The sequence below is a fragment of the Erinaceus europaeus genome, chromosome 15 (genome assembly GCF_950295315.1).
Source record: "Erinaceus europaeus chromosome 15, mEriEur2.1, whole genome shotgun sequence".
NCBI classification, from domain to species: Eukaryota; Metazoa; Chordata; class Mammalia; order Eulipotyphla; family Erinaceidae; genus Erinaceus; species Erinaceus europaeus.
Window position 1 is genome coordinate 29,068,169 of NC_080176.1, and position 22,168 is coordinate 29,090,336.

At 50.4% G+C, this 22,168-nt stretch overlaps 1 protein-coding gene across 2 annotated transcripts; it reads left to right on the plus strand.

Annotated features, from left to right (window-relative positions):
- On the plus strand, positions 1 to 21,811 carry NCF1 (neutrophil cytosolic factor 1). Of its 2 annotated transcripts, XM_007517970.3 has the most exons (11): positions 2 to 138; positions 6,787 to 6,867; positions 12,310 to 12,385; positions 12,701 to 12,869; positions 13,944 to 13,999; positions 16,490 to 16,612; positions 16,888 to 16,995; positions 17,738 to 17,855; positions 20,263 to 20,370; positions 20,700 to 20,845; positions 21,518 to 21,731. In XM_007517970.3, exons 1-11 carry the CDS (start codon positions 67 to 69, stop codon positions 21,637 to 21,639), a joined length of 1,179 nt encoding a protein of 392 aa, XP_007518032.2. In that variant the 5' UTR covers positions 2 to 66; the 3' UTR covers positions 21,640 to 21,731. The 2 variants fall into 2 exon arrangements, with proteins under 2 accessions (XP_060029511.1, XP_007518032.2); XM_060173528.1 differs by lacking the exon at positions 17,738 to 17,855 and having other exon boundaries at positions 1 to 138; positions 21,518 to 21,811.
- Positions 21,812 to 22,168: the final 357 nt, after the last annotated feature.

The window sequence follows — 22,168 nt, forward strand, 5'->3', positions numbered from 1 at the left end:
GCAGCAACTTCCTCTTTTCAGTGTATTTAAGACTGAGCCAGGGGCGCCCCAAACTGCGACTCAGCCATGGGGGACCCCTTTATCCGCCATATCGCCCTCCTGGGCTTCGAAAAGCGCTTTGTGCCCAGCCAGCACTATGTGAGTATTGGGGTGCTGGGGAGGGGGGCACAGCCCTGCACAGGTTCCCTCACAGGGGGCCCTTCAAGCCCACCTACCTCCCCACCATTCTGTGACCTGCCTATGTCTCTAGACTCAGAGAGCACATCCAGGGCACCCTCCTCCAGGCAGCCCTTCGGGACCAGCCCGGCTCTCAGGAGCCAGAGACCAGCTCTGTGCCCCCAACTGCCCCCAGAGTGGGTCCCTTCAGTGCCTGTAAGGTGACACCTGCCACAGACCATCCCCCTAGTCCCCAATGTTTCTTCCCTTCACAGGGGGGTGGGGTGGGGTGGGGTGGGGAGTCAAGGCTGGCTGGGAGGAACCCTATTGAGCACATCTCACTTTTCTTCACTTTTCTTTTTGAATTCAGCTCAGAGAGGCTGCCCCTGAGAATACTAGTCACTTCCACAGACACCCCTTTACCCCCACAGCCCATCTCTGTTCTCTCTCCTCAAAAGCTTTCAGAGACAGTGCAGGGTCAGGGCGACACAGAGTCCCAGGCACTGGCTTAGCCTGTCTCTGTGTCTTGGACATTCTCTTACTCAACCACAGCACCAGCATGGCACAGCCGGGAAGTCAACATGGGCAAAACACACACGTCCAGCCCACACATTTTTTTTTCCTCTCCTTTATGAGGTATTTCTTTCTTAATGAGAGACAGACAGAGAGAGGGAGAGAGAGATGACGTATTTCTTTCTTAATGTGTGAGAGAGACACACACAGAGATAGAGAGATAGAGATAAGAGACCAAGAGAGAAAAGGAACTAGAGCATCACTCTGGCACATGAGATGCTAGGGATCAAACTCAGTACCTCATGTTTTGAGAGTCCAGTGATTTATCCACCACACCATCTTCCAGGCAGCTAACCCACACATTTTTTTTTCCTCCATGGTTATCACTGGGGCTCAGTGCCTATACTATGAACCCACTGCTCCTGGAGGCTATTTTTCCCATTTTTGTTGCCCTTATTGCCCTTGTTGTTATTGCTGTTATTGTTAGGACAGAGAGAAATTGAGAGAGGAGGGGAAGACAGAGATGGGGAGAGAAAAAATTTTTTTCTTTTTGCCTCCAGAGTTATTGCTGGGGCTCGGTGCCTGCACTATGAATCCACTGCTCCTGGATACTATTTTTTCCCTTTTGTTGCCTTTGTCATTTATCATTGTTGTTATTATTATTGTTGTTGTTGCTGTCGTCATTGTTGGTTAGGACAGAGAGATATGGAGAGAGGAGGGGAAGACAGAGAGGGGGAGAGAAAGATAGACATCTGCAGACCTGTTTCACCACTTGTGCATTGACCCCCCTGCAGGTGGGGAGGCGGGGGCTCGATCCAGGATCCTTATGCCTGTTCCTGCGCTTTGCGCCATATGCACTTAACCTGCTGTATTTCCACCCGACCCCCAGACCAAAATCTTTTTAAGAATGTGTGAGTTGTGGTCTGGGAGGTGGCACAGTGGAAAAAGCATTGGACTCTCAAGCATGCGGTCCTGAGTTCAATCCCCAGCAGCACATGTACCAGAGTGATGTCTGGTCTTTCTCTCTCTCCTCCTATCTTTCCCATAAATAAATAAAATAAAATAAAAAGAATGTGTGGATTAGGGGGCTGGGAAGTTGCACAGTAGGTTAAGTGCACATGGCATGAAGCACAAGGTCCAGCTTAAGTATCCCGGTTCAAGCCCCAGCTGCTCCCCACCTGCAGGGGGGTCGCTTCATAAGCGGTGAAGCAGGTCTTCAGGTGTCTTTCTCTCCCCCTCTCTGTCTTCCCCTCCTCACTCGATTTCTCTCTGTCCTGTCCAGCAACAATGACAGCAGTGGCAACATAAAAAAATAAATAAAAACAAGGGCAACAAAAATGGGAAAAATGACCAACAGGAGCAGTGGATTTGTGGTGCAGGCACAGAGCCCCAGCAATAACTCAGGAGGCAAAAAGAAAAACAAATTTTTTTTTAGCCTGCAGAGACAGGATAATGGTTCTGAAAAAGGTTGTCATGCCTCAGGCTCCAAGTTTCCAGGTTCAACACCCAGCACCACTGTAAACCAGAGCTGAGCAGTGTTCCAGCCTACCCCACCTCTGTCTGCTGTCTATATATATATATATATATATATATATATATATATATATATATATATTGCATTAACAAATATTTGAAAAAATATTTATTTATTTATTTAGTATTTATTGGATAGAGACAGAAAGAAATCCAGAGAGAAGGGGGAAATTTCACCACTCTAGAGCCTCCTCACTACAGGTTGGGACCAGAGGCTTGAACCCCTGTCCTCAGGCATGGTAACATGTGCTCCTAACAGGTGTGACAACCCCACCACCATTTTCTTTGGAGTTTCTGAACTCTCTTTTTGTCCCCTGCAATCAATACTACTTCAGATCCAGGGTCTAATCTAGAAACACTTCCTGAATTTCAGCTGTTACACCCTTTCAGAATTTTTTTTTTAATCTTGGTCTATTTTAAGCAATCTTTCCATTACAAAAAGTTTTATTAACTAATTCATGAGAGAAAGAGAAGCAGAGCATTTCTCAGGCACTCGCAAGGCTGGGGATTGAACTCAGGACCTCATGTCTGAGAGTCCAGTGCTTTATCCACTGCACCCCCACCCCGCCATCACCTTAGCCATTGTAAGTGCTCAGCTCAGTGGTACTAAGTACAATGTCGTTGCTGTGGCGCCATCACCACCAATCTTCTCTAGAACACTCTCATCTTGCAAATGGAACCAGAGTGAAGTTCTGGTTCTCTCTCCCCCCTTATTAATAAACTCATAGATATGTTGTTTTCGCCGGGCTGGCTTCATGGGCGGGTAACAGACGACCAGGGACTCATGGTTGAGCTGTACGCAGTATCTCTTTATTCATGCAGGACGCAGCACAATCTAAGCCAAGCTAAGCTAAACTCTACTCAAACGAACAATGCTGTCTTTATATATACTTGCCAAGTAGGGTGGAAACAGGATGTGACATAGAGAGGGTGGAGAGAAAAGTGACTGGTGAAAATCAGAGTGTGACAAGGAGAGTATCAGGGTGTGACAAGGAGAGGGGGTGGCGCAGGCAAGAATTCTATCACTGAACCACTAATGCCCTGGAGGGAGGGTGGTGCTTGTTAACAGTGGTTATGTAAATAGAATGAAGTGGTTATGTAAATAGAATGGTGTTAAGCAGGGGGGATTTAAACCAAATGAAACAGAAGGGGTCTCATGCATACCAACATAGATAAATTTATAAACCACTCAAAATAGGTCTTTAAGGGGGTCAGGTGGTGGCACACTTGGTAAAGCACACGTTATCAGGTGCAAGGTCCTGGGTTCAAGCCCTTGCTCTCTGCCTGCAGGGGAAACTTTCACAAGTGGTGAAAATTGTCTCTGTCCAATAAATAAATATATATGTATGTATATATATATTCTTTCTTGTTTTATTTGACAGGACAGAGCAATTGACAGAGGGAGGGAGATAGAGAGACACCTGCAGACCTGCTTCACCACTTGTGAAGCTTCCATCCCCTCACAGGTGAGGCGCAGGGGCTCGAACCTGCATCCCTGTGTGGGTCCTTGCGCTTAACCTAGTGTGCCACCACCCAGCCCAATAAGAAATATATTAAAATGAATCTTTAACATTAATATACATTATCTACTATTCATATATAACAAGAGGGATTGGGGGTAGTTAGCATAATGGTTATACAAAGAGACTGTCGTGTCTGAGGCTCCAAAAGTCCCACATTCAATCCCCCAACCACCATAAGCCAGATCTGAGTAGCACTCTGGTAAAAATAAATAGATAGATTATAAATAAATAAATAGAAAGAGGGAGAGAGAGAAAGAAAGTGAAAGAGGGCCAGGAAGTGACACACCTGACACACATTACAGTGCACAAGGACCAGGTTCAAGCCCCCGGATCCCCAACTGCAGGGGAGTCGCTTCACAAGCGGTGAAGCAGGTCTGCAGGTGTCTGTCTTTCTCTCCTCCTCTTTATCTTCCCCTCCTCTCTCCATTTCTTTCTGTCCTATCCAATAAATTAAAAAAAAAAAGTGGCCACCAGAGGAGTGGATTTGTAGTGCCAGCACTGAGCCCCATTGACAACCCTGGAGGAAATAATATAAGAGAGAGAGAGAGGAAGAGAGAGAAATTAAAGGAAGGAGAGACACTACAACACCGCTTGCTTCACTACTCATGAGGCTTCCCCCCCCCTTGCTTGGTGCTTCCAGGTGGTGGCTGGGGGCTCAGAGCAGGTCCTCACATAGTAAAGAGAGAACACCACTAGGGGACATATCTCTTGACCCCCAAGATAAATAAATATTTAAAAACAAACAAACAAATAAGCTAAGAGCCAGGTGGTGGCGCACCCGGTTGAGCGCACCCATTACAGCGCTGAAGGACTTGAATTCAAGCCCCCGTTCCCTCCTACAAGGGGAAAGCTTTGCGAGTGGTGAAGCAGGGCTGCAAGTATCTCTCTGTCTCTTTCCCTCTCCATACCCCCCTTCCTGCTCAATTTTTGGCTATCTCTATCCAACAAATAGATTTTTTTTTCAAAGATTCTATTTGTTTATTAGTGAGAAAGATAGGAGGAGAGAGAGAACCAGACATCGCTCTGGTACGTGTGTTGCCGGGGATTGAATTCAGGACCTCATGCTTGAGAGTCCAATGCTTTCTCCACTGTGCCACCTCCTGGACCACAATAAAGATAATTTTAAAAAATCTAGGCATATTTTTCACCCCAGAATGTTTCCCAGTCTCTGGAGGCAGCCTCTGTTCTCATGACTTCCTCTTTGTCTGGGCTGGCTTGCTGTAGATTGTCATGGATACGGACTCACACAGATGTGGCTTTTGTGTCTGACTTCTTCTTTTGATTCTATTTCATCTGCAGTTGTGCTCAGCTCTGCTGTTCTGGCTTAAGATGATGCCTAGGACTGAACCTAGGACCTCAGAGTCTCAGCTTTAAAAGTCTATTTGCAGAACCACTGTCCTAACCCCTAGGTCTCTGGATCCTTCATTTCATCCCTGTCATTTTTATTTATTTATTCCCTTTTGTTGCTGTTGTTGTTTTACTGTTGTAGTTATTATTGTTGTTGTTGATGCCATTGTTAGATAGGACAGAGAGAAATGGAGAGAGGAGGGGAAGACAGAGGGGGAGAGAAAGATAGACACCTGCAGACCTGCTTCACTGCCTGTGAAGTGACCCCCCCCCCCCACAGGTGGAGAGTGGGTCTCAAACTGGGATCCTTATGCCGGTCCTTGTGATTTGCGCCACGTGCGCTTAATCCACTGCACTACCATCCGACACCTGTCATTTTTTTTTTAGCCAGAGCACTAGCTTACGGTGTTGCGTGGAGTTGGATCTGGGACTTTGGAGCCTCAGGTGTGAGAGTCTCTTTGCATCACCATTATGCTACCTACCCCGCCTTCCTGTCATTTTTGTAAATCACTCATTCCTTCCTTTTTTTTTTTTTTTTTAAACTGAGTAACTGCTGCTGACTTGAGCTCTTTCATTTAAATACTTTTTTTCTCAGGAGGTGGGAGATAGCATAGTGGCATAAAGTGCAAGGACTGGCATAAGGATCCCCAGTTCAAGCCCCTGGCTCCCCACCTGCAGGGGTGTCACTTCACAGGTCTACAGGTGTCTTTTTCCCCACCCCACCCCCAGTCTTCCCCTCCCCTCTCAGTTTCTCTTGTCCTATCCAACAACAACAACAACAATAATAACAACAAGGGCAGCAAAATGGGAAAAGAAAATGGCCTTGGGGGTCAGGTGGTGGTGCAGCAGGGCAAACGCACATGGTGCGTGAAGCACAAGGACCGAAGTAAAGATCCTGGCTTGAGCCCCTGGCTCCCCACCTGCAGGGGGGTCGCTTCACAGGTGGTCAAGCTGATCTGCAGGTGTCTATCTTTCTCACCCTTCTTCTGTCTTCCCCTCCTCTCTTGATTTCTCTCTGTCCTATCCAACAACAGCAATAGCAACAATAACAATAATAACAACAACAAGGCAACAAAAATGGAGGGAAATGGCCGCCAGGAGCAGTGGATTTGTAGTGTAGGCACTAAACCCCAGTGATAACCTTGGAGGCAAAATAAATAAATAAATAAATAATTTTTTAAAAATCCCCCTTCAATCTAATTATTATCTCATTGACACAATTCACATGCTAAGGTTGGCAAATCAGTGCGACTCAGTGTCCTTAGTGAGTTCACTTAAAACAGTTATGAGCAGAACCACCCTCATCACAGTCTATTGTAGCTTTTCTGATTATTCTTTCATTTATTACTTTTTAAAAACCAGAGCATCATTCTGGCACATGCAATACTGGGGATTGAACTCAGGACCTGAGAGTCCAGTACTTTATCCTCTGTACCCCCTCCTGGGCGAGGGGGCAATCTAAGATTTCTACTACCACCCCAAAGAGCCCCAGACCCATGACTCTTCACCCTCCCTCTGCCCCCAGATCCTGGGGTCTGGGACCCACCTCTTCCTGTTCTGGAGATGCCATGTCTGGAGATGCCAGTGGCTTTGGGGGCTTATGGAAGCCCAGTGTCTCAGTACCAGCCCTGAACCAGGCTCTTCCCCTGGTTCTGTGGACTTCACCCTGTAGTGCTGGGATGCCTGGGCAGCTGACCACACTTCCCTCCTCTAGGTGTATATGTTCCTGGTGAAGTGGCAGGACCTGTCAGAGAAGGTGGTGTACCGGCGCTTCACGGAGATCTACGAATTCCACGTGAGTGCTGGAGCTGGTGTGTGTGTGTGTGTGTGTGTGTGTGTACGTACAGGGTGTGTGGTGACTGGGACACTGCAGCCTCCCAGCTCTCTCCCTTGGGAAAGACAGGGTCAAGCCCCTGGCCCCCATGTGCAGGGGGAAGCTTCACAAGTGGTGAAGCAGGGCTGCAGGTGTCTGTCTCTTTCCCTCTCTTTTCCTGCCCCCTCTCCCTCTCCCCTCTCAATTTTTCTCTGCCTATACCTAATAATAAATAAAATATTTGAGAGAGAGAGAACCACAGCATTCCTTTGGCACATGTGCTGCCAAAGTGTGAGTTCAGGACCTCATGTTTGAGAGTCCAACACTATCCACCGCACTCCCTCCTGGGAAGCTCGAGATCCTGTTTTAACTTTGCTTCCTTTCTTTTTAAAAATATTTTATTTATTTATTAATGAGAAAGATAGAAGGATAGAGGGAAAGAACCAGATATCACTCTGGTACATGTGCTGCTGGGGATTGAACTCAGGACCTCATGCTTGAGAGTCCAATGCTTAATCCATTGCGCCACCTCCCAGACCATGTTTTCTTTCTTTTTTAAATCTTTTTTACATTAGTAGCTGTTTATTGATCAACAATTTCATATAAAGTTACTTAAATTTTTCAAGAGTTGTGCCCAGATGGAATTATAAGCATTACAAAGTTTTTTTCTTAAAAGTTAAACAAAGTGGGAGGAGGGTAGCCAACCTAGCAGTTGTGGTGAGAATAAATGAACAAAAGAATCTAGTGTGACCATTTGTTGGTGACAAACACTAAATTTTACTTACATTCTATAGGGAGAAAAAATTCTATAGTTAACAATGAGTTGAAGCAGTACTTAACTCACAAAGGTAGCGTGCTTTTTTAATCTAGTCATATATGTAGGACTTGTGTGCACAGAGATACAACGTCAACAGCAACACAGTTTGAAAGAAACATAGGTCATTCTTTTCAGCCCTACAGTGGAGATGTAATATATATATATATATATATATATATATATATATATATATATATATATAATCACTCAAGGAAAATCAATCTGAAGTTTTAAATATACTACATGGAGATCATATGCTGTAGTGTAGTGAAAATTATGTGTTATCCTCAAGAGCTTATGTATATGCATACAGTTCTTACTATGATCTTTGAAACACAAAGATCAAAGTACTTTTTCTTAAGTCCTGTTGCATGAACAGAAATGAAAAGGAACCAAAAGATTATTTAAAATTGTTCATGTTCAATTTATACAACTGTAGAAGGCTTCAAAGTTTCTGAGAGGTCCAGGACTATTTCAGCTAAACCAAAAGCACACAATTTGCATGGCTGCCGGGATAGCCTGAGGGTACTTCTTCCCGAGCCGGTGCTCTCTGGGTTGGAGAGAACTCAACTGGAGCTGATCTAGGCTGCTGTGTGGGAGAGGGATCAGGAACGCGTGCTGCACCAACTTCCGCAGGAGATACACTCTGGAACTCTCGGAGCCGGAAAGCAATTTCCAAGTGTCTTTAATCAGAAGAGCAGCTGTTTTTATACTATCCAAGTAGGGTGGAAACAGGATGTGATATAGAGAGGGTGGAGAGAAAAGTGACTGGTGAAAATCAGAGTGTGACAAGGAGGGGGCGGAACAGGCGAGAATCCTATAACTGAACCACCAATGCCCTGGAGTGCTTTATGTAAAAGTGATTTATGTAAATAGACCAAACCTTTGGATCAGTAAATCCCTATATAGGCATATGGATAAGAAGAAGCCAGGGGGAGATGGCAACTACCCAACACATGGCTGAAATAGTCCTAGATCAGTCCAATAAAATACAAAATGTATAAAGTAAAAAAAAAATATTCTTGTTGACACCAGGCATGACCACTCAGCCACTCTTGGCAGCCATTTTCCCCTTTATCTTTCTTTTTGATAGAGACAAAGGAGACTTGAGAGGGAATTAGAGATAGAGAGGGAGAGAGAGAGTGGCACCTGCAACACTGCTTCACTACTTGTGAAGCGCTCTGCCCCCACCCCTAGCTCCACCCCTGCAGCTGGGGACCAGGAGTTTGAACCCAGGGTTTTTTTTTGCCTCCAGGGGTATTGCTGGGCTTGACACTATGAAGAACCCACTGCTCCCAGGAAGCCCCTCCCTCCCTCCCTCCATTCCTTCCTTCCTTCCTTCCTTCCTTCCTTCCTCCCTCCCTCCCTCCCTCCCTTCCTCCCTCTCTTCCTCTTTCTTTCTTTCTTTCTTTTGCTCTCTCTCTCTCTCTTTCTTTCTTTTTCTTTTTCTTCCTATTGGATATGATAGAGAAAAATTGAGAGGGGAGGGGAAGATAGAGAGGGAGAGTGGTCCAGGAGGTGGCATGGGGGATAAAGCATCAGACTCTCAAGCATAAGGTCCTGAGTTCAATCCCGGGCAGCACATGTACCAGAGTGATGTCTGTTTTTTTCTCTCTCCTCCTATCTTTCTAATAAATAAAATCTTTAATAACAGAGAAAGAGAGAGAGGTAGCGCAGCGGGTTAAGCGTATGTGGTGCAAAGCACAAGGACCTGCGTAAGGATCCCAGTTCGAGCCCCCAGCTCCCCACCTGCAGGGGAGTCGCTTCACAGGCGGTGAAGCAGGTCTACAGATGTCTATCTTTCTCTCCCCCTCTCTGTCTTCCCCTCCTCTCTCCATTTCTCGCTGTCATATCCAACAACAACAATAACAAGGACAACAAAAGGAAATAAATTTTTAAAAAAGGAGAGAGTGAGATAGACACCTGTAGACCTGCTTCACCACTTGTGACTCTTTCCCCCTGCAGGTGGGGAGCCGGGGGCTTGAATCCGGATGCTTGCATGTGTCCCTGCACTTAGTACTATGTGTGCTTAACTGGGTGCATCACCGCTGGCCCCAGGTCTTTGCACATGGTAACATGTGAACTCAATCATGTGCGCCACCACTGAACTGCCCGTTTTCATTTTCCTTTATTTCTTTTTAAAAAAATATTTATTGGGAGTCGGGCTGTAGCGCAGCGGGTTAAGCGCAGGTGGCGCAAAGCACAAGGACCGGCATAAGGATCCCGGTTCGAACCCCGGCTCCCCACCTGCAGGGGAGTCGCTTCACAGGCGGTGAAGCAGGTCTGCAGGTGTCTGTCTTTCTCTCCCTCTCTCTGTCTTCCCCTCCTCTCTCCATTTCTCTCTGTCCTATCCAACAACGACAACAACAATAATAACTACAACAATAAAACAACAAGGGCAACAAAAGGGAATAAATAAATAAATTAATTAAATAAAATATTTTAAAAAGACTATTAAAAAATATATATATTTATTTATTTGGGAGTCGGGCAGTAGTGCAGTGGGTTAAGCCCACATGGTGCGAATCGCAAAGACCGGCGTAGGGATCCCGGTTTGAGCCCCTAGCTCCCCACCTGTAGGGGAGTTGCTTCACAAGCAGTGAAGCAGGTCTGCAGGTGTCTGTCTTTCTCTCCTCTTCTCTGTCTACCCTCCTCTCTCCATTTCTCTCTGTCCTATCTAACAACAACAACAACAACAATAATAACCACAACAATGATAAAACAACAAAGGCAACAAAAGGGGAAAAATGGCTTCCAGGATTAGTGGATTCATAGTGCAGGGCACCGAGCCCCAGCAGTAACCCTGGAGGAAAAAAAAATTATTCCCTTTTGTTGCCCTTGTTGTTTTATTGTTGTAGTTATTATTGTTGTTATTGATATCATTGTTGTTGGATAGGACAGAGAGAAATGGAAAGAGGAGGGGAAGACAAGAGAGGGGAGAGAAAGATCAGACACCTGCTTCACCATCTGTGAGGTGACTCCCCTGCAGGAGGGAAGCTGGCGGCTCGAACTGGAATCCTTACGCAGGCCCTTGTGCTTTGTGCCACATGCGCTTAACCTGCTGCACTACCGCCCAACTCCCTCTATTCATTTCTTATGAAAGAAGGAGAGAGCAAAGCAGTGCTTGGTTCTGGCAAAAGGTGGTGCCAGGGATCAAACCTGCAGGTCACAGGTTCAATCCCCACTACTAAAACCCAGAGCTGAGCAGGGCTCTGGCCTCCATCTCATTCAACAATATAAATCCTTGGACCAATGAAACAGCTCATCTGGTAGGGGGCCTGCTTTGCTGTGTGTGACGCAATTTCAAGTCCCCCTTCTCATACATCACGTGGGAGCTTCTGATGATACATGTGCTCCCAGGGGTTAAACTCAGGACCTCACACTTGAGATTACAGTGTTTGATACACTGTGCCACCTCCTAGACCATCTCTCTCTATCTGAAAAAGTCTCCCTAGAGTGGGGAAGCCCTGGGAAAACTACACACACACACACACACACACACACACACACGACTCAGGAAATACAAGGGGACAAAATACAAGGGGACAAAAGATATGGAAGATGCCAATCAGGTCATGTCCCTGTCACAGCCCCTAACTTGGGTGACTGTGGAAGTGTGTTGTCTCTTTTTGTATGAATGTTTCACACACACACACACACACACACACACACACACACACACACACACGCGCCACACAGAGCAAGTGTGCTCCATCAGGAGGTTATGTACAGCTGTGTTCAAGCTGCTGGCTTCCTTCTCCCTCTTTCTGATTTGCTGTGTAGTCACCTGGATTGACTCCCAGGCAAAGCTACTCTCTTACCCTGGATTCAGCTCTGGCTCATGGTGGTGCCACAGATTGAACCTGAGACTTCAGAGCCTCAGGCAGGAAAGTCTGTTGCAGCACCACCGTGCTGTCTCCCCTGCCCAATACATCTTTTTGTTTTGTTTTCTCTCTCTCTCTCTCTCTCTCTCTCTCTCTCTCTCTTTCTCTCTGTCTGTCTCTCATTGTCCCTGTGTTGCTCTGAGAATATAGGTCACCCAGTAGAGGGCACACTTTGCCATATGCACAAGGACCCAGGTCCAAACCCCTCAGCCACCTCATGGGAGCACTGTGTACAGGGGAAGCTTCACAAGTGATGGAGTAGTGCTGTGGGGTCTCTCTTCTCTCTGTTTTTCTCTCCCTGCCTCTTATCCACTAAGAGAGAGAGAGAAACACCATTGGAAATCATAGAATCATGCAGGTGCTAATATATATAAATAATAATAAACAAGTGTGTGTGTGTGTGTGTGTGTGTGTGTGTGTGTGTGTGTGTGTGTGTGTGTGTGTCGCAGGTCTTGGTGATCGCCTAGCCCTGGTGGTGGTGGCTGGACCATTGGGGGTGGAGGGGAGAGAGAAGATCCAGTTCTACGTGGGCCCTGGTGGTGGTGGGTGGGCCATTGGGGGTGGAGGGGAGAGAGAAGATCCAATTCTACGTGGGCCGAGTGGCCAGGGTGGAAAGGGGAGGTAAGTGAGCCGGGTCCCTGAGGCCCTGAGAGCTGGCAGAGGCTCTCCAAGTCTGCTGTGCTGTGCTGTGACGTTGTCCCTCCACATCTGCTTTCCCGCTAGAAAATGTTAAAGGAGATGTTTCCCATCGAGGCAGGAGACATCAACCCCGAAAACCGGATCATTCCCCACCTGCCAGGTGAGTCTACTTTCCTGCCCCCGACCTGTCCTGGCCCTCTACTTTCCTGCCTCCCACCTGTCCTAATTCATTTGTCTCCATTCCCACCTGTCCCATCCCCCAACTGTACCCCACCTGCCTCGCCTCCATCTGTCCCGGACCACACACACCCCCTCTCACCTGTCCTCCACATGTCCGGGCCCCACCTGCCACACCCCCACCTGTCCTGCCCCGCCCTCACCTGTCCCCCACATACCCCCACCTGTCTTGTCCCCCACCTGTCCCCCCTCCCCTCACGCCCCTTCCCGGGGAGCGTCCTCACTGCCCTGCCCGCAGCCCCGCGCTGGTTCGACGGGCAGCGCGCAGCCGAGAGCAGGCAGGGCACGCTGGCCGAGTACTGCAGCGCGCTGCTGGGGCTGCCCACCAAGATCTCGCGCTGCCCGCACCTATTGGGCTTCTTCAAGGTGCGGCCGGAAGACCTCAAGCTCCCCGCCGGCGACGGCCAGTGAGTGACGGGAGGGGCGGGCCTGAGACGCCAGTGATTGGCGGGTGGGGCGGGACGGAGCCTGAGAACGGCCAGTGATTTGTGGGAGGGGCAGAGCCCGAGGGAGGAGGCCAGAGAGTGGCAGGCGGGCCGGGAGCCGGACCATGAAAGGGCCCGGGGTGGGGCAGGCTAGGGAGTGGCGGGGCTCCCCTATTGGCTGGGCAGAGGGGGCGCGGCAACCAGGTCCAGAGAAGGGGTACCACCTGCGCCAGGGAGTCGGGGCAGGGCTTCAGCTCGTGCAACCTGAAAGCGTCCAACACCCAGCACCCTAGCCAAGTGCCCACCCCAGCCCTTTGATGCCCCCATGCCAGGAGAAGCTCTCTGGACGGGGTGGGGGGGTGGGCGTGTCTGGAATCCCAGGTCCTCTTCCTGACCACGGGGCAGCCTGGCTGTGGGACCCCAGCTTCTAAAAATGTTTCCCACTATTCTGGGGCCATGTGACAGAGTATTGAAAACCCGATGGGCAAAAGAAAAAAGAAAAAGAGGGGCTGGGTGGTGGCGCACCTGGTTAAGTGCACACATTACAGCCCACAAGGACCTGGGTTCATGCCCCTGGTCCCCATCTGCAGGGGGGAAAGCTTCACAAGTGGTGAAGAAGAGCTGCAGGTGTCTCTGTCTCTCTCCCTTTCTATCTCTCCCTCCCGTCTCAATTTCTCTGCCTCTGTCCAATAATAAATAAATAAACTATTTTTAAAAAATAAAGAAAAAAGAAAAAGAAACTGATGGGAAAGATATAGGGGCCTGGAGCTTCTGGTTTTGTTTTACAGACATGCACAACGTCCCTCTCTGGGCAATTTTTCTATTCAGAGACAGAGAAAGATAAGAGAGGAGAGACCACAGCACCCTAGCTTCCTCTGGTGCCCATGTCATCTCCCATGTAGTGCCAGGGTGTGAATCTTGGCTGCCCCTGGCTGGCATGTCTCCAAAGCCCTGTCCCTGCCAGCACAGATTCTCCCTCCCCTCTGCAGGGCCCCCTCCCTAGCCCTTCCTTTGTCCGTAGGGGGAACGACTCTAGTCCAGTCTCTTCTCCTGCAGGGCAAAAAAGCCAGAGACGTACCTGGTGCCCAAGGACAGCAAGGCCAGTGTGACCGGTGAGGGGCCCCAGAAAGGGAGTGTGGGGCGGGGGCAACCGCTCTAACTGGGTGTCTTCCGGGGCTACTGGGCAGTGAGCAGGGCTTCCTGAGGGTGGTGACTCTGCCCTCAACTCGGGCTTGTGGTGGTGCTGGGATGGAACCTGGGACCTCAGAGCCTCTGGCAGGAAAGTCTTTTGCTGTTTTACCAGCCCTTAATCCCAGTGTTTTGATGTTAATAAAGGAAGAGAGAAAGAGACAGAAAAGAAAAAAGGCCAGGCAGATCACATAATAGGTTTGCATTTGCTCGAGGCCTCGGGTTGGTTCACTGCCAGCCCAACAATAAAAAAAAGTGCAACCTGGGGGTCCGGAGGTAGCGCAATGGGTTAAGCACACATGGCGGGAAGCTCAAGGACCCGTGCAAAGATCCAGGGGCGCAAGGATCCCGGTTTGAGCCTCCAAAGTCGCTTCACAAGTGGTGAAGCAGGTCTGCAGGTGTCTTTCCTCTCTGTCTTCCCATCCTCTCTCGATTTCTCTCTGTCCTATCCAACAACAGCTATAACAACAATAACAACAAGGGCAACAATAAAAATAGCCTCCAGGAGCAGTGAATTTGTAGTGTAGGCACCGAGCCCCAGTGATAACACTGGAGGCAAAAAAAAAAAAAAAAAGTGCAACCCGTGGGGACGGGCTAGGTAGTAGCACACCTGGTTTAGCACTCAAATTAAGTGCGCAAGGACCCAGGTTCAAGTCCCTGGTCCCCACCTGCAGGGGAAAAAGCTTCACAAGTGGTGAAGCAAGGCTGCAGGTCTCTCTCTCTCTCTCTCTCCCCCTCCCCTTTCATATTCTCTCAGTCCCTGCCCAATAATAAATTAATGAATTTAAAAAAAAACTGCAGCCCAGTTTTGGACTCTCTGGCAAGAGATCCTGAGTCCAATCCCCAGCACCACATGTGCCAAAGTGATGCTCCTGTTCTCTTCTCCTTCTTTTCTTCCTCCTCCTCTTTCTTTTTATATCTCCATGAGAGAGAAAAAAAAAAAGATATGAGTGAGAGAGACCAGAGCCCTGCTCAGTTCTGGTTTATGGTGTTGCTGGGGATTGAACCTGGCCCTGACTCCCTTCAGCAACACAGGCTCCAACATGTGTGTCAGCTCTACTTCACTCCAGCTCTATGGTAGTAGCAGGACCTTGGTGCCTCAGGCATGAGAGTCTTTTTGCAAAACTATTATGCTGTCTTCCCAGCTCTCTCTCTCTTAAATATATCTATTTTAAAAGGTGGGGGGGAGGAGAGAGTTCATGGCATAGAGTGCACACTTCACTAGAGAGGATGTAGGTTCAAATTCTGGTACCCCATGTATGACAGGTATTCTTTCTTGAATTAAAAAGAGAGAGACAGGGAGTCAGACAGTAGCACAGCAGGTTAAGCACACGTGGTGCGAAGTGCAAGGATGGACATAAGGATCCCAGTTAGATCCCCTAGCTCCCCACTTGCAGGGGAGTCACTTCACAGGCAGTGAAGCAGGTCTGCAGGTGTCTATTTTTCTTTCCTCATCTCTGTCTTCCCCTCCTCTCTCCATTTCTTTCTATCCTATCTATCAATAACGACATCAATAACAGCAATAATAACTACAACAACAATAAAAACAAGGGCAACAAAATGGAAAATAAAAGAGAGAGAGAGAGAGAGAGAGAAAGAAAGAAAGGCCCACTGGGGCCCCGAGAAATAGCACACCGCTCTGTGTAGAAATAGTGCACCGTTCCATGTAGGACCCAGGTTCAAGGCTGGTCCCCACTGCATGAAAGGAAGCTTCAGTGATGTGGTCTCTCTCCGAAAATAAATAAATAAATATCCACTGGGGGCTGGGGAGAAAGCATAATGTTTCTGCAAAAGACTCTCAAGCCTGAGGCTCTGAGGTCCCAGGTTCTATCCCCAGCACAAGAGCTGAGCAGTGCTTGACTTTCTCTCGCTCATGTTAAAATAAAAATATAGGGCGGGGATAGATTGCATAATGGTTTTTGTTTTTCTTTTTTAGATTTTTTGTTTATTTATGAGAAAGACAGGAGGAGACAGAAAGAACCAGACATTACTCTGGCACATGTGCTTCCGGGGATCAAACTCGGAACCTCATGCTTGAGAGTCCAAAGCTTTATCACTGCACCACCTCCCCAACCACTGCATAATGGTTTTTCAGAGATTCTTATGCCTGAGGCTCCAAAAAGTCCCAGGTTCAACACCGCATCACCATAAGCCAGAGCTGAGCAGTGCTCTGGTAAAAATAAAATAAAACTATATATTATTATTAATTATTATTTTTAAAAGTTCTCGGGGAACAGTCAGGAAGCCCAAGAACCCCAATGACAAAGAAAACAGGGACACCTGTGGTAGCGCCTGGGACCTGCGTGCGCGCGCTTCCTGGCCAGCCCAGAGCTGGGGGGTGGGGGTGGGGGAGTGGTGCTGCTTGTTTGGGGGCCCAGCCCCTGCGGCACCCCCTCACCCAGCGTCCTCTGCAGACATCACCGGCCCCATCATCCTGCAAACCTACCGGGTCATCGCGGACTACGAGAAGAGCTCGGCTTCCGAGATGGCGCTGGCTGTGGGCGACGTGGTGGATGTGGTGGAGAAGAGCGAGAGTGGTCAGCGCCCCTCACCGCCCCGGGACACCCAGCCCTACACTTGGGGGGGGGGGGCTGCTCCCTGCACCTGGGGGAGGGGCTCGACCTCCCCTGAGCGTGAACCCCGCGGGTGGGGACCCTACCATATCACTACTCACATTCCCACATTCTTTAACTACTTTGGGGGGGCACCCCCGGCTGTGAGTCTGGGCTGTCATTGGGTGTCTGCGTGTAAATGCACCCCGACCCCCTCGAGGCATGGGTACCCGGATTTACTGCCCTGCACCCCCGCACAGGCTGGTGGTTCTGCCAGATGAAGACCAAGCGGGGCTGGGTCCCTGCGTCCTACCTGGAGCCCTTGGACAGTCCCGATGAGGCAGAGGAGCCCGAGCCCAACTATGCAGGTGACCCCAATTCGGGGGGGGGGGGCTGTGGTGGGGGGGGAGCCGGAAGTGTTTCTGCTGGACGGTGGCTGCAGGAGCCTCTGGAGTTTGGGGAGGCAACCCCGTAGGAAGAGGTGGCCTCTCTCAGGATGAGGGTGAAGGGTGTATGAGGTCAGCCTGGGACCCTTGGTGACCTGCAGCATTGAGAGATTGCACAATTTGTGGGTTGGGTGGTGGCGCATCTGGTATATGCATGCTACAATGTACAAGGACCCAGGTACAATGTACAAGGACCCAGGTTCAAAGATGGGGCGGTGTAGACAACATAATGGTTATGCAAAGAGAAATCTCATGCCTGAGGTTCCATAGTCCCAGGTTCAATCCCCTGCACCACCATAAGCCAGAGATGAGCAGTGCACTGGTAAAAAAAAAAAAAATCACAAAGGTGGGGACACTTAGCTTCTCGTGCCAACGGTTGACAGTGGCTGAGTGGCTCAGATGCCATATGGAGCAGTGCTCTGCTCTCCACTTCTGGGGCTGATCACTTAGTGTTCCCCACTTCCGGTCTAACCACTTGTTGGCACGCCCCCTCCTCCAACTTTCCATTGGCTGCTCCTGGCATCCCTGTCCAGGGCCCTATAGCTCCCGGCCATGGGAAGCAGGGAGGAGTGGGGTGAGCTGGGGGGCAGCCCTGGGGTCCCTGGAGAAGAGCCTGGTGCTGGCTGACCCTCACACCTTGTCCCCCTCCAACTCTTTGGATCAGGGGAGCCTTATGTCACCATCAAAAGCTACATGGCCCAAATGGAGGATGAAATGTCCCTGCAGGAGGGGGAGGCCATCGAGGTTATTCACAAGCTCCTGGACGGCTGGTGGGTTGTCAGGTAGGAGCCCTCCCTCCCACTGATTGGTCGCTGTCCCTCTCTGGCCGGGCTCACTGGGACAGCAGGTTAGTGGCCTTGTGGGGCTCTGTGCCTGCTGTGAGTAGAATTATTTTATTTTATTATTATCTTTATTTATTGTATAGAGACAGTCAGGAATTGAGAGGGTAGAGGTTGATAGAGAGGGAGAGAGACAGAGAGACACCTGCAGCACTGCTTTACCACTTGCAAAGCTTTCTCCTGCAGGTGGGGACCAGGGGCTCGAACCCGGGTCTTTGTGCAGTATAACATGTGTGTTCAACTAGGTGCATTACCACCAGGCCCCAAGTGGGATTATTTTTTTCCTTTGGGACTTCGAGCCAAGCCCCCTGCTCCGTCAGCCAACTGGTTATTATATCCAACAACTATGGGTGTAGACCCCATACTCCCTTTCCTTCTCTGATACTTTATTTATTTTTAAAAGACTAATTTATTTATTTCCCCTTTTGTCGCCCCTTTTTATTGTTGTTGTAGTTATTATTGTTCTTGTTATTGCTATCATTGTTGTTAGACAGGACAGAGAGAGATGGAGAGAGGAGGGGAAGACAGAGAGGGGGAGAGAAAGATAGACACCTGCAGACCTGCTTCACCGCCTGTGAAGCGACTCCCTGGCAGGTGGGGAGCTGGGGGCTCGAACCAGGATCCTTATGCCGGTCCCTGCACTTCGCGCCACATGCGTTTGACCTGCGCTACCGCCCAACTCCCTATTTTATTTTATTTTATTTTATTTTAACCAGAGCACTGTTCAGCTCTGGCTTATGGTGGTGTGGGGGATTGAACCTGGGCCTTTGGAGCCTTAAGCATGAGTCTCTTTGAATAACCGGTATGCTATCTACCCCCAATACTGATTATTTATTTTTTAAAAGATTTTATTTATTAATGAGAAAGATAGGAAGAGAGAGAGAAAGAACCAGACATCACTCTGGTACATATGCTACTAGCGACTGAACTCAGGACCTCACACTTGAGAGTCCAGTGCTTTATCCACTGTGCCATCTCCTGGACCACTCTACTGATTTATTTATGTACTATTTCATGAGAGAGAAAGAGGAAAAGAAAGAGAGGGGAAAAAAACAGAACATCATTCTGGCGCATGTGATGCCAGGGATGGAACTCGGGACCTCATGCTTGAGAATCCAATGCCTTATCCACTGCACTCCCTCAGGGGCCATTCCTTCTAGGTCTTTCATTTCGATTGCCATCTGCTTGTCTTGAAACAGCTACAGGAAGGCTTTTTTTTTTTTTTTTTTTTGCTTCCAGGGGTTATGCTGGGACTCAGTGCCTGCCCTACGAGGCTCCTGGAGGCCATTTTCTCCTTGTTATTGTTGTTGTCATTATTGCTGTTGTTGAACAGGGCAGAGAGAAATCAAGAGAGGAGAAGATAGAGAGGGGGAGAGAAAGTCAGACACCTGCAGACCTGCTTCACTGCCTGTGAAGTGACTCCCCCCTGCAGGTGGGGAGCTGGGGGCTTGAACCAGGGTCCTTACAGTAGTTCTTGCACTTTGTGCCATGTGCCCTTAACCTGTAGCGCTACCGGGTTCCAGGAAGACCTTTTTTATTCTGCTTTTGGGGGAAGCAGACATCCCAGGGCTCCCCTGCCCTCAGGTCCTTGCACAGGTGTACAGGATTCAGCCTAGGACCCCAGTGTGTGGCCACAGCAGCTGCATGGCCTCGGGTCAGACACTTCAGAGCTGCTTGAAACCTCCTTGGGGTCTCCACCTTAGGGAGCCACACTCACTGCACCCCACTATCAGCCCCAGGGCCTCTGCTTGCTATTCTGCCAGAGTGGAACTTGCTTTACCCACATCAGTGAGACTGGAAAGACCAGTGTTTCTTTCTCTTTCTTTTTTCATTTGAATATTTATTTATTTATTTATTTAACCAGAGAACTGCTCAGCCCTGGCTCATGGTGGTGCAGGGGATTGAACCTGGGACTACAGAGCCTCAGGCAGGAGAGTCTCTTTGCATAACCATTATGCTATCTACCTCCACCCCTCTTCCTTTTTTAAATTTTTCTTTCTCACCAGAGTTATCACTGGGCCTCTGGGCCTGCATGAAAAACCCTCCACTCCTGGTGGTCATTTTATCATTTTCGTTCTTATTTGATAGGACAGACACATTGAGGGGAAGGGGGAGGGAGAGACAGAGAGACACCTGCAGACCTACTCCACCGCTTATGGAGCTCCCCTCCTGCAGCAGGGCTGGGGGGCTTGAACTTTGAGCTTGATAACATGCGCTCTACCTGGTGCTCTACCTGGTCCCTGCGATATTGCAGCGAGCCTGGGTGGGCTCCGAGTGCCAAGTGGTACCTGACTTCCTGCTCCCCGCTGTGTGGTCCCCCCACCTCTGAAAAAGCCTCCTCCCCTTGCAGGAAAGAAGATGTCACCGGCTACTTCCCGTCCATGTATCTGCAAAAGGCAGGAGAGGACCAGACGAGGGCCCAACGCCAGATCAAGAGTCGAGGGGCGCCGCCCCGCAGGTGAGGCCCCTTCTGGGGGTGCGGAGCTGGTGCTGGGTTGGCCGAGCTGCGGTTGGGGGGCCACCAGGGCCTGCTCTCGGAGCCGGGGAAGGGGGAACAACCTTTTGGGGTCGTGGAGGGGGAAGGCACCCAAGTTCGGGGTGGCAGGTGAGGGCTGGGGCAGTCCAGAGGGCTTCCTAGAGAAGGCGTCGTGGGCATGAGCAAAAAGGGATCGGTACCATGTGGGATGCTCCCCATCCTCTGGGGCCCGGCGCTGCAACCCAGGGTGTGGGTGCGGGTCCTGGCAGAGGGACTGGGCGCTGACTGAGGCCGCGTCCCGCCGCGCCCAGGTCCTCCATCCGCAACGCTCACAGCATCCACCAGCGGTCGCGGAAGCGCCTCAGCCAGGACACCTACCGCCGCAACAGTGTGCGATTCCTGCAGCAGCGCCGCGGCCGGGCCCGGCCGGGCCCGCAAAGTCCCCGCGGCGCGCAGCGTGAGTGTGGGCGGGGCTTGGAGAGGGGCGGTGAGATGGGCGTGGCCAGGTGTCCGGTCCTAACAATGGACACGGTCAGGAGAGGTGGGGCCAGAGTAATGAGCGGGGCCACGAGGGCCTTGTCGGGGGCGGGGCCACAGCCACGGGCAGGACTAGATGGGTGGGCCACGACTAGGGGCGGGGCCAGGAGAGTGGGTTGGCCGGGGTCAAACCATAATAGTGGGCGGGGCCACGGAGTGAACCGGGAGGGGCCGTAGTCGGAGGGTGGGGCAACATTTGGGTGGAGGGCAGAATGAATTCTGGGCGGGGCCCAGTGGGTGGGCGAGGCCTATGGGGCGGGGTCAACGCACAGAGCCGCGGAGGCCCAGTGTCAGAATGGGTGTGGCCAGTACGGAGGGGCGTAACCAAATCCTGATGCAAGGTCGGGGCCAGGTGGGGTGGGACCCCAGAGCCCTTGGGGGCGGGGCTAAGTGTGGGCGGGACATCAAGGAAAAGGTGTCAGCTGAGAGCGTGCAGGGGGCAGGTCCTGGGTGTGAGGCGGGGCCTCAGGGGTGGGCGGGGCTGCCAGAGGGAAAAAAGTTCGCTAAACCGCGCAGGGGGTGGGGCCAGCCTGTGGCCAAGGTCATGGGTGCCACGGCCTCACCCGGTCGCCCTGTCCTGCCTGCCCCGCAGAACAACAGCCGCAGCCCGAGCGCTCAAAGCCGCAGCCCGCGGTGCCCCCGCGGCCCAGCGCGGACCTCATTCTACACCGCTGCAGCGAGAGCACCAAGCGGAAGCTGTCCTCCGCCGTCTGAGCCGTCCCCCCCCTGTACATACGTGTATAGAGCCTGCGGTCCCTGCCGGCCCAGCTATCCAGCGCCCTCAATAAATGCTGCTTGCGGTGCAAGAGGCTCTCCGGAGGTGGGGATGGGGAGGTGGGTGGGGTTAGCCCTGGGGTGCTTCTCGAATTGAACTGGGTCCCAGGGAAGTTGCAAGACCGGTGGTGGAGTTGCACATGCTCTGGCTTTGGCCAAGAACAGGTTTGCACAAGGCCAAGTGCAAGAACAACTACCGCTCCCAGGTAGTTTTTATCTGGTCAGGAAGTGCCCGCTAGGCCCCTGCAGAAGAGGCCTGAAAAGGGGAAGGGCCACATGCCCTATGGGGGGGGGGGCGTCTGGGTGGTGTGCAGCACTGCGGAAGGGGAAAAATAAAGCTAACAAAAGCTGGCATTTAGGTCTAACAAAATAACAAAAACTGGCTACCCACTTGTCCATCGAAGAAGTTGGGCGAGAAAGCAAATATTCAACTGTGACCGGATTGTCACTATGACCCCTGGAACGGCTG

Bases quoted from the DNA above. Each gene is read 5' to 3' on its own strand.
- NCF1 (XM_060173528.1), top strand. From the start codon at position 67: ATGGGGGACCCCTTTATCCGCCATATCGCCCTCCTGGGCTTCGAAAAG. The intron at 16,613-16,887 runs GTCAGCGCCCCT...ACCCCCGCACAG, and splicing joins GGTGGAGAAGAGCGAGAGTG to GCTGGTGGTTCTGCCAGATG. The intron at 20,846-21,517 runs GTGAGTGTGGGC...CCTGCCCCGCAG, and splicing joins AAGTCCCCGCGGCGCGCAGC to AACAACAGCCGCAGCCCGAG.